Below are 12,500 nucleotides of genomic sequence, written 5' to 3'. Positions count from 1 at the left end.
ATTAACCAGGACTGAGGAGTCTGAGTCGGGGCAATTTTGAGCACTCAGAGTCGTGATTTCATAAACTGAGGAGTCGGAGTCGGGTGACTTTTTTTTTTTTGTACAAAATCCACAGCCCTGTTAAATATTAGACTAAGGAGTCTGAGTCGGGGCCATTTTGGGTACCCGGAGTCAGAGTTGGAGTCTGAGTTGTGATTTCATGAACTGAGGGGTCTGAGTTGGAGTCGGAAGATTTTTGTCCTGACTCCACAGCCCTGAAATTAACCAACTTGCAATATATTTGGCCGCAGCGAGACGGCCGTAAAATACATTGTAGCTTAGTGTAATAGTTCCATTTCTAACATTGGCCGCTGCGCTGTGGCCACTTCGCAAATTGGCCGGCCAGAACTAGAAGTGGCCACACTGCAGGTTCTGGCTGTAACATATAACACTAAATAACATCTATGCTGTAAGAATAAAGCCTGATGGTTAGCCATGTCACTTATAGAGATGGTCAATGAGATGGAAATAATTCTGCATTGATTCTGTATTATGCAAATGTATGCACTCTCTTTGCTCATGAAATCAAATTATTTGATATGTTGTTAAAATTTGGTTTGGTGACTACGAATTAAAGGGTACCTGTGGCGAATAATTTTTTTTTTTTTTATACACATACCTGGGGTTTCCTCCGGCACACTTCAGGCTAATCCAGTCGCTTTCCTCCTCCGCCACCTGAATCTTCTGCTATGAGTCCTGGTAATTCAGCCAGTCAGCGCTGTCCGGCCGCATGCCGCTCCCACAGCCAGGAGCATTCTGCACCTGCGCAATAGTGCTGCGCAGGTGTAGTACGCTTCCGGCGGCGGAGTGGGTGCATGCGCACTACGCCTGACTGGCTCATCTACTGAGACTACTGAAGCGAACTACCAGGTAAAAATAGAAATTTGTGTTCGCTTCAGAGTCTCTTTAAAAGGTGAAACTAATCTATGTAATAGGAACCCTTTGCAGGGGTGAAGAATTAGCTGATTACCGAGTCTGACACTTTGAGCCGAGAATATTGAAAATTTTTACGATATTTTAGTGGTCTGAGATTTTGATTTTGGGGTTCTCAGAATCTGGAAGCCATAATCATCAAAATAACAAAGGCTTGAAATGGAACTCGCTTTGCAAGTAATGAGTCTTTCATATATTACGTTCACCTTTTAAAGGGAACCTAAACTGAGAAGGATGTGGATATTTCCTTTTATAATACCAGTTGCCTGACTCTCCTGCTGATCCTGTATCTCTAATAATTTTAGCCACAGCCCCTGAACAAGCATGCAGAGCAGGTGCTCTGACTGAAGTCACACTGGATTAGCTGCATGCTGGTTTCAGGTGTGTGATTCAGCCACTACTGCAGCCAAAGAGGTCAGCAGGAGAGCCAGGCAACTGGTATTGTTTAAATTGAAACATCCATATCCCTCTCAGTTAAGGTTCCCTTTATGCAAAATTGCTGAAATAAATGGACTTCTGCACCATATTCTAGTTTTTTGAGGTTCACCTCTAGTATAAACTGTTTTGTAGTTGTTTTCAATGTGTTTTTTAAGGGGTTTAAACCACTTGTAACAGTTTAAACAATACAGTACCATTTAATAAAATAGTATTGTGTATTTTGTACATAAAGACAACTTTGTTTCCCTGAAACGCCACTTGAGTGGTTAGTAAGTAAGGGACTGTCTGTACATCTATTCATCTCTGGAAATAGAGTGTGTGTGTAGTGTGTGTGTAGTGTGTGTGTAGTGTGTGTGTAGTGTGTGTGTAGTGTGTGTGTAGTGTGTGTGTAGTGTGTGTGTGTGTGTGTAGTGTGTGTGTGTAGTGTGTGTGTGTGTGTATTGTATATATGTGTGTGTATTGCATGCTTGTGTGATTCCCTGTGACGGTGACATTTGACAGGCTGTAGCTGACATGCGAGGAATGTCAATGATTAACTCTTCCCTCTCCCGGCAGGTTCACTGTGCAGCTTCATCCCATGATTAGAGAGCGCTGACAGAGCATTCCAAACACAGGTGTGTCCCGGGGTGGGGGGGGGGGGTTGGATGGGAGATGGGAGTGTGCTTGTCTTCCCCCGCCTGATAACAGCTGTGCCTGTTCCCCGACTCCTCCTATCTGCCTCGCTAATCCCGTGCAGTGTTTACATTAAGCATAACTCCGCTGCTGTATGTGGCTATTAATATCCCGGAGAGGCCCGCCAGTTGTTTAGTAGAATGCGGATATTGCAGACGGTTGACAGTCAGTGATCGGGAACAGGTGTAAACACGACTAATCCGGGATTAACGTTCCAGTCTGCTTAAAGCAAAACCCAGATGCAAACTTTCCTGCTTGGCTGTCCATTCTGATCAGAGGCCAGTGCTTAGAGCTCACTAGTCTGTTCATTCTGATCAGTGGCCAGTGCTTAAAGCTCACTAGTCTGTTCATTCTGATCAGTGGCCAGTGCTTAGAGCTCACTAGTCTGTTCATTCTGATCAGTGGCCAGTGCTTAGAGCTCACTAGTCTGTTCATTCTGATCAGTGGCCAGTGCTTAGAGCTCAGTAGTCTGTTCATTGTGATCAGTGTCCAGTGCTTAGAGCTCACTAGTCTGTTCATTCTGATCAGTGGCCAGTGCTTAGAGCTCACTAGTCTGTTCATTGTGATCAGTGCCCAGTGCTTAGAGCTCACTAGTTTGTTCATTCTGATCAGAGGCCAGTGCTTAGAGCTCACTAGTCTGTTCATTCTGATCAGTGGCCAGTGCTTAGAGCTCACTAGTCTGTTCATTCTGATCAGTGGCGAGATAAGCTCTCGCCACTGATCAGAATGAACAGACTAGTGAGCTCTAAGCACTGGCCACTGATCAGAATGAACAGACTAGTGAGCTCTAAGCACTGGCCACTGATCAGAATGAGCAGACTAGTGAGCTCTAAGCACTGGCCACTGATCAGAATGAGCAGACTAGTGAGCTCTAAGCACTGGCCACTGATCAGAATGAACAGACTAGTGAGCTCTAAGCACTGGCGAGCTCACTAGGCTGTCCATTCTGATCAGTGGCGAGTGCTTAGAGCTCACTAGTCTGCTCATTCTGATCAGTGGCCAGTGCTTAGAGCTCACTAGTCTGCTCATTCTGATCAGTGGCCAGTGCTTAGAGCTCACTAGTCTGTTCATTCTGATCAGTGGCCAGTGCTTAGAGCTCACTAGTCTGTTCATTCTGATCAGTGGCCAGTGCTTAGAGCTCACTAGTCTGTTCATTCAGATCAGTGGCCAGTGCTTAGAGCTCACTAGTCTGTTCATTCTGATCAGTGGCCAGTGCTTAGAGCTCACTAGTCTGTTCATTCTGATCAGTGGCGAGAGCTTAGAGCTCACTAGGCTGTCCATTCTGATCAGTGGCGAGTGCTTAGAGCTCACTAGTCTGCTCATTCTGATCAGTGGCCAGTGCTTAGAGCTCACTAGTCTGCTCATTCTGATCAGTGGCCAGTGCTTAGAGCTCACTAGTCTGTTCATTCTGATCAGTGGCCAGTGCTTAGAACTCACTAGTCTGTTCATTCTGATCAGTGGCCAGTGCTTAGAGCTCACTAGTCTGTTCATTCTGATCAGTGGCCAGTGCTTAGAGCTCACTAGTCTGTTCATTCTGATCAGTGGCCAGTGCTTAGAGCTCACTAGTCTGCTCATTCTGATCAGTGGCCAGTGCTTAGAGCTCACTAGTCTGCTCATTCTGATCAGTGGCCAGTGCTTAGCGCTCACTAGTCTGTTAATTCTGATCAGTGACCAGCAGGGCTGTGGAGTCGGTCCAAAAATCCACCGACTCAGACTCCTCAGTTTAGGATTCCACCGACTCAGACTCCTCTAATTTGCATATTACAATTTTGTTGATTAAAAGTATGTAACATGAAATTCGTCTCTTAACTGCCAACGCTTAGGAATTTTACAAGACAACTGAAGTGAGAAGAATATGTAGACTACTATATTTATTCCCTTTAGACTAAAACTAGTCCTTGGTAAGAGTACTTGTAAAAGGTACAAACCGGAACAAAGCACATCTATCAGGCCCTAGGCAATGTAAGTGTGGGACCATGTAAGAATGATGTGCAGGTACTCTGCAGGGGAATGAGAAGATTCTTCCTCTACACATTCTTCATGCACAATCTGAACAAGGTTTATGGGTGACAGACAACACCTCTGTGTTCAATGTGCACAGCATTCTCAGTGGATTCCCTGCAGCTCTGTGGGGAGTGCATATGTAGAGTATAGTACTACTGTGTAACAAAGTAAACCTGAGACAGATGAAATTAAAGTTTTATACATACCTGGGGCTTCCTCCAGCCACCTTCAGGATAATCAGTCCCTCGTTGTCCTCCTCCACCACCTGAAACTTCTGCTATGAGTCCAGGTACTTGAGCCAGTTGGGCATAGTGCGCATGCACACACTCCGCCGCCAGGAGCATACTACACCTGTGCAGCACTATTGCGCAGGTGCAGAATGTTCCTGGCTGTGGGAGCGGCATGCGGCTGGACAGCGCTGACTGGCTGAATTACCATGACTCATCCGGGTGGTGGAGGACAGCGAGGGACTGATTAGCCTGAAGGGGGCTGGGGGAAGCCCCAGGTATGTATAAAACTTTACTTTTCATCCGTCTCAGGTACCCTTTAATTTGTAGTCACCAAACCAAATTTTAACAACATATCAAATTATTTGATTTCATCAGCAAAGGGAGTGCATACATTTGCATAAACCAGCATCAATGCAGAATTATTTCCATCTCATTGACCATCTCTATTAGTGACACAGCTACACATCAGGCTTTTTTTCTTACAGCATAGATGTTATTTAGTATATATAAGAGATTCCTGTGTACACATCATATATACAGTCACAATCAGATATGTATATCTGACCTTAAAAATACGGGGACTGCTTTATTTAAGCAGCACAAGTAACTAATTTTGATTGGTTTATTTCATTTTTGTGGACTAAGCACAGCTATTACTGTATATATACTGTATATATACATTATTTTTAATGACTATTATCTGAGAAATAGAACATTTTATCATATTTTCTATTTTAATTACAGTTACAAATTCATTCGGAGTCGGAGTCGGTGCATTTTTTTCCCGACTCCGACTCCAGGCACCCAAAATTGCCCGACTCCACGACTCCGACTCCACAGCCCTGGTGACCAGTGCTTAGAGCTCACTAGTCTGTTCATTCTGATCAGTGGCCAGTGCTTAGAGCTCACTAGTCTGCTCATTCTGATCAGAGGCCAGGGCTTAGAGCTCACTAGTCTGCTCATTCTGATCAGTGGCCAGTGCTTAGAGCTCACTAGTCTTTTGATTCTGATCAGTGGCCAGTGCTTAGAGCTCACTAGTCTGTTCATTCTGATCAGTGGCCAGTGCTTAGAGCTCACTAGTCTCCTCATTCTGATCAGAGGCCAGTGCTTAGAGCTTACTAGTCTGCTCATTCTGATCAGAGGCCAGTGCTTAGAGCTCACTAGTCTGTTCATTCTGATCAGTGGCCAGTGCTTAGAGCTCACTAGTTCTGATTAGTGGCCAGTGCTTAGAGCTCACTAGTCTGTTCATTCTGATTAGTGGCGAGAGCTTAGAGCTCACTAGTCTTTTGATTCTGATCAGTGGCCAGTGCTTAGAGCTCACTAGTCTGTTCATTCTGATCAGTGGCCAGTGCTTAGAGCTCACTAGTCTCCTCATTCTGATCAGAGGCCAGTGCTTAGAGCTTACTAGTCTGCTCATTCTGATCAGAGGCCAGTGCTTAGAGCTCACTAGTCTGTTCATTCTGATCAGTGGCCAGTGCTTAGAGCTCACTAGTCTTTTGATTCTGATCAGTGGCCAGTGCTTAGAGCTCACTAGTTCTGATTAGTGGCCAGTGCTTAGAGCTCACTAGTCTGTTCATTCTGATCATTGGCCAGTGCTTAGAGCTCACTAGTTCATATTAGTGGCCAGTGCTTAGAGCTCACTAGTCTGCTCATTCTGATTAGTGGCCAGTGCTTAGAGCTCACTAGTCTGTTCATTCTGATCAGTGGCCAGTGCTTAGAGCTCACTAGTCTGTTCATTCTGATCAGTGGTGAATGCTTAGAGCTCACTAGTCTTTTGATTCTGATCAGTGGCCAGTGCTTAGAGCTCACTAGTCTGCTCATTCTGATCAGTGGCCAGTGCTTAGAGCTCACTAGTCTGTTCATTCTGATCAGTGGCCAGTGCTTAGAGCTCACTAGTCTTTTGATTCTGATCAGTGGCCAGTGCTTAGAGCTCACTAGTCTGTTCATTCTGATCAGTGGTGAATGCTTAGAGCTCACTAGTCTGTTCATTCTGATTGACAAACAAAAATGACAGTGCTCACAGGCTGCAACTGGCTTATAAACCATCAAGGGGCGTGTACAGACCCCCAGGGGCTAAATACATGCCTTGAATCCAAATCAGATGCAAAATTATGCAAATTTAAGTGCTAATTTATGTGCTAGTCCCTAATCTAAAATTTGAATGCAGATTGGATGCAGGCTACCACAAGTATACTTAGAACATTTTACATTGTTTTGTAAAATGTTCATTCTGATTAGTGGCCTGTGCGTAGAGCTCACTAGTCTGTGGTGTTTTTTTCTGTATTGTAAAAGTATTTATTTTTTTCTTTTAATATAGAAAGCCAGAATCATTAGTCCATTTCCAAGCTGCATCATTTTGCATAAATTTGATATTGGCATCTCCTTGACCAACCTAGCTGCCCGTACATTGATGATTCGGTCATTTTATCGGATTGGGGAGAATCCATTGTTCTGTTCTGCTTGATAGATGGAAATTGGCTGATATTTTCTCCAGGGCTGTGGAGTCGGAGTCGTGGAGTCGGAGTCGTGGAGTCGGGCAATTTTGGGTGCCTGGAGTCGGAGTCGGGAAAAAATGCACCGACTCCTAATGAATTTGTAACTGTAATTAAAATAGAAAATATGATAAAATGTTCTATTTCTCAGATAATAGTCATTAAAAATAATGTATATATACAGTAATAGCTGTGCTTAGTCCATGAAAATAATTCTGCATTGATGCTGATTTATGCAAATGTATGCACTCTCTTTGCTCATGAAATCAAATAATTTGATATGTTGTTAAAATTTGGTTTGGTCACTACAAATTAAAGGGTAACTGAGACGGATGAAAAGTAAAGTTTTATACATACCTGGGGCTTCCTCCAGCCCCCTTCAGGCTAATCAGTCCCTCGCTGTCCTCCACCACCCGGATCTTCTGCTATGAGTCCTGGTACTTCAGCCAGTCAGCGCTGTCCGGCCGCATGCCGCTCCCACAGCCAGGAACATTCTGCCCCTGCGCAATAGTGCTGCACAGGTGTAGTATGCTCCTGGTGGCGGAGTGTGTGCATACGCGCTACGTCCGACTGGCTCAAGTACCAGGACTCATAGCAGAAGATCCAGGTGGCGGAGGAGGATAACGAGGGACTGATTATCCTGAAGGCGGCTGGAGGAAGCCCCAGGTATGTATAAAACTTTAATTTCATCTGTCTCAGGTTTACTTTGTTACACAGTAGTACTATACTTTACATATGCACTCCCCACAGAGCTGCAGGGAATCCACTGAGAATGCTGTGCACGTTGAACACAGAGGCGTTGTCTGTTTACAATCTCCTCATTCCCCTGCAGAGTACCTGCACATCATTCTTACATGTACCCAGACTTACATTGCCTAGGGCCTGATAGATGTTCTTTGTTCTGGTTTGTACCTTTTACAAGTACTCTTACCAAGGACTAGTTTTAGTCTAAAGGGAATAAATATAGTAGTCTACATATCCTTCTCACTTCAGTTGTCTTGTAAAATTCCTAAGCGTTGGCAGTTAAGAGACGAATTTCATGTTACATACTTTTAATCAACAAAATTGTAATATGCAAATTAGAGGAGTCGAGGAGTCTGAGTCGGTGGAATCCTAAACTGAGGAGTCGGAGTCGGTGGATTTTTGGACCGACTCCACAGCCCTGATTTTCTCCAATCAACTAATTTACTCAATTGGGCAGAATGGAAAGGTATTGGTTAATCGTACCAAAATCTGCTACTGTTCACAGGAATTCGATGGTCACAGAATTGATTTTGGGGGCAGAGCATGGAGGCACAACACTGCCCAGCTTTATTATTGAAGGAGGATCTCCAGGTGTGGCCACTAGTCAAGTCACTTTGCCCAATAAAGTTGATCGCTTAATTGCTCGATGGCATATCGAGTAATGTATGGGTATCTTAACCCTGGCCATCCAGGCAGAGCTGAGTGCTATCCGTCCATTGGCTGTCACTGGGGAGGCGTGGCCACAGCAGGGGATGCAGTTGGCCCCATCCACTCATGGCCTCACCATGGCCGGGTAAACTGGCAACTGCAGGAAGTGGGAGGGCAGTGCCAAGGGGCAGCAGGCAGACCCGCCCACAGCTTGCAGCCCGACCTTTCTATTCCTGGACTGCAGAAATAAAACCTTTTTTTTTACAATACTACTTAACCCCATTTTTATGAAATACAAATATTTAAGGTAAACCTGAGATGAAAGGATATAAAAGTTTAACATATACCTGTGGCTTCCTCCAGCCCCCTCCACACTGATCGCTCCCACACCATGCTCCACCTCTTGCATTATCTGGTAGAAGCCCTGTTAGCTTTTATACCCTTTCATCTCACGTACACTTTAAGGTGCGTAATGCTGGGAATACACGGCTCGATTCTGAGCCATTAAGATGGCTCGATAGATCATTTCCGACATGTCTGATCTCCCACCCGATTATTTTCACGCTCGATTCCGCATTGCAGACAATGCAAAAAGATAAGAGAATTGCCTGCGGAATCGATCGAGTGGCAAAATCGAGCCATGTATGCCCAGCATAGGGGAGCAAAGCAAATCTGCCAGCTGATGGTGCTGTTAAGCGGTCCATTAACGGTACAATATTTTCCTCAGATCCGATCTTTCAATCACATTTTGATGACCAAATTGTACAGAAAGCTGCACAGTATGTGGAGAAACTGGACAAGAAACTATTTTATGATTTGGAATGCAGAATTTTGCCAATCGGGTTTTATGATCATATCTGAAGAGAAAATAGTGCTCTGATCAGCTGATTGCTGGAGCTCTGAGGGAAGTCACATGATCCGCTGAGGAGGAAATATTTTCCCTCAGAGTGGAAGCTGATTGGTTGGCCACTTTCACAAATGACATGATAGATTAGTTGTCTTTATACCTGTGATCCCTGGCTGCTGGTAGTGTGAAGCGCATCAGCATTCTGTTTCCAGCAGGAGGACAGGATTACTTTACAGTTGTGATTTTTGCAGCCTTGACTTGCTGCCAGGGCTCCCTGGGGCACCCCAAAGCCCCCTGCGTTTAAAGTGTCCCTTACTCCAGCCTGACCGGTCCCTTGCCTTCATCCTCCACCTCCCTGTTCATCCTCAACTGGCCCCAGAAAATCCTCCAGTCAGCGCAGTCTGGCCATCTGCGCTCCCCTGTCTCGCTCCCATCACCGGCGGGAGCACGCGAGTGGCAAGACCGCACATGCGCAGTTGGCCCTGGACTGGAGGACTTTCCGGAGCCAATCGGATCGTAAATAGAATCGTAATCGAATCGTACAAAGAATCGTATCGTGTAGATGGGGCTTAAGGCAGGGCTGTGGAGTCGGAGTCGTGGAGTCGGGCAATTTTGGGTGCCTGGAGTCGGGAAAAAATGCACCGACTCCGACTCCTAATGAATTTGTAACTGTAATTAAAATAGAAAATATGATAAAATGTTCTATTTCTCAGATAATAGTCATTAAAAATAATGTATATATACAGTAATAGCTGTGCTTAGTCCACAAAAATGAAATAAACCAATCAAAATTAGTTACTTGTGCTGCTTCAATAAAGCAGTCCCCGTATTTTTAAGGTCAGATATACATATCTGATTGTGACTGTATATATGATGTGTACACAGGAATCTCTTATATATACTAAATAACATCTATGCTGTAAGAATAAAGCCTGATGTGTAGCTGTGTCACTAATAGAGATGGTCAATGAGATGGAAATAATTCAGCATTGATGCTGGTTTATGCAAATGTATGCACTCCCTTTGCTGATGAAATCAAATAATTTGATATGTTAAAATTTGGTTTGGTGACTACAAATTAAAGGGTAACTGAGACGGATGAAAAGTAAAGTTTTATACATACCTGGGGCTTCCTCCAGCCCCCTTCAGGCTAATCAGTCCCTCACTGTCCTCCACCACCCGGATCTTCTGCTCTGAGTCCTGGTAATTCAGCCAGTCAGCGCTGTCCGGCCGCATGCCGCTCCCACAGCCAGGAACATTCTGCACATGCGCAGTAGTGCTGCACAGGTGTAGTATGCTCCTGGCGGCGGAGTGTGTGCATGCGCACTACGCCTGACTGGCTCAAGTACCTGGACTCATAGCAGAAGATCCAGGTGGCGGAGGAGGACAACGAGGGACTGATTATCCTGAAGGCGGCTGGAGGAAGCCCCAGGTATGTATAAAACTTTAATTTCATCTGTCTCAGGTTTACTTTGTTACACAGTAGTACTATACTCTACATATGCACTCCCCACAGAGCTGCAGGGAATCCACTGAGAATGCTGTGCACATTGAACACAGAGGTGTTGTCTGTTTACAATCTCCTCAATCCCCTGCAGAGTACCTGCACATCACTCTTACATGTACCCACACTTACATTGCCTAGGGCCTGATAGATGTTCTTTGTTCCGGTCTGTACCTTTTACAAGTACTCTTACCAAGGACTAGTTTTAGTCTAAAGGGAATAAATATAGTAGTCTACATATTCTTCTCACTTCAGTTGTCTTGTAAAATTCCTAAGCGTTGGCAGTTAAGAGACGAATTTCATGTTACATACTTTTAATCAACAAAATTGTAATATGCAAATTAGAGGAGTCGGAGTCGGTGGAATCCTAAACTGAGGAGTCTGAGTCGGTGGATTTTTGGACCGACTCCACAGCCCTGCTTTAAGGGCTAATTGGACTGCTCTTGTGCTTTATTTTATGGTTGAACACTATCGACGTATGTCTGTTTTTCCAATTCAAATAACTATGAAACTACGTATGTATTGGAGATTTTATTTACGCTATCTTACCCTTCTGTCATTGCAGGTACCTGAAGATCACATCATGGCTGCTGAAACACTAAATTTTGGGCCAGAATGGTGAGTTCTGTTTTGTGTAGTAATGTGAGGAAAGTGGTGCACTTATGTTGGGGTCTGCAGGGCAGTACAGATCTCCGGGAGAATGCCAACAATTCACAGCAGTCTTCCAAAGCTGCCACCTCTCATCTCCATGCTAAAGTCAACCTGTGTGCAAATCCTGGCAAGTAAGACAAACATTATACAGCACGCCATCTTCAGGGTGCCTCATGTGAGAAGTCATTATCATTTTCTGTGTTCTGAAACAAAGGAAAGCTAGGGCGTTATAGTGGATTTTCAGTCTCTCGACTCCTTATTGCCCAGTTATCCTGCCTGCCTTTGTTTTAAAGTAATGTCATCTTTGTTTAACCCTCTTGGCGGTGCGCAGTTTCTGAGACTGCGTACACGGGAGGGATTTTTTGTATTAAAGTTGTTTTAGCCTATGTAGCTAGCACTAGGCCTAGCTACCATTGTCCCCCCAGTCCCCCCGCACCCTTCTGATCTCTACCCCCCTTCCCGATCGCCCCTGCTATACGTCACCTAGCCGCAATCCCGCGAGAGCCGCAGCCTCCCCAATGAGCTTCAGTTGTTGCTATGGTGACGATCGGACATGTCTGACGTCATGCGCAATCTCGGGGCGATCAAAGAGCGCAGGGACTTGGGGGACAATGGTAGCTAGCGAAATGCTAGCTACATAGGGTACAACAAATTTCATTAAAAATATCCCTCCCGGGGCAGAGAAATCCTCTGCGGCGGCTACCCAGAGTGTAGGTCGGGGTTACCTCCCGCGGCAAAGAAATCCCGAGTGTAGGTCGGGGTTACCGCCAGGAGGGTTAAAAAAAAACACCTCCCATTTCATAGTGTTTCTTGCTGGTTGTAGCCATATGCCTTTGATGTCCTCTCCTGGATGGTAGTCCAGATTGAGGGCATGGGCTGTACTGCCACTCCTGCTTTGCCCCTGATTGATTGAGATTTTCCAGTCGATAATTTTGATTGATTCCCCCTAAAAATCAAATGAAAGAACGGGTGATCTGACTTTTTGTGCAGTAGGTTCCTGGAGGGTTTGATCACAGTGAGCAAATCCTACCTGGAATTTAGATGGGAAATCAATGCGTTTATAACCTGCTTGACTCCCTTCTCACCTCTCCATGTGATAACTGCCTGGTGTCGTATTGGTGCAGAGGTCACGTGATGTCACTCGAGGTCTAGCAGCGGTATGGCAGAGGTGGGAGGAGTTATGGTGGGCTTCTGAACAAGTTAAAGCTCCGCCTCTGCATTGTGGGTAATACGGCTTCTTTCTCCCAGATTGGTAATCTATACTCACCCCTCTGTTTTCTATTGCAGGCTCCGTGCAC

The 12,500-nt window shown here is 45.1% G+C and overlaps 1 protein-coding gene across 1 annotated transcript in view; it reads left to right on the top strand.

The window, feature by feature from the left end:
• Positions 1–12,500, top strand: part of GIGYF1 (GRB10 interacting GYF protein 1) — a 100,328-nt gene that overhangs the window by 30,356 nt on the left and 57,472 nt on the right. The window contains exons 2-4 of the mRNA XM_068273856.1: positions 1,966–2,024; positions 11,117–11,169; positions 12,490–12,500. The exon at positions 12,490–12,500 is cut by the window's right edge and continues 119 nt beyond it. Coding sequence (XP_068129957.1) covers positions 11,135–11,169; positions 12,490–12,500 — 46 coding nt within the window. The 5' untranslated portion in view covers positions 1,966–2,024; positions 11,117–11,134. The remainder of the gene's footprint in view (positions 1–1,965; positions 2,025–11,116; positions 11,170–12,489) is intronic.

This window comes from Hyperolius riggenbachi, chromosome 3 (assembly GCF_040937935.1).
Source record: "Hyperolius riggenbachi isolate aHypRig1 chromosome 3, aHypRig1.pri, whole genome shotgun sequence".
In the NCBI taxonomy this organism is placed as follows: domain Eukaryota; kingdom Metazoa; phylum Chordata; class Amphibia; order Anura; family Hyperoliidae; genus Hyperolius; species Hyperolius riggenbachi.
Note: the sequence above shows the minus strand (reverse complement) of the source record. Positions and strands in the feature narration are given on the sequence as shown.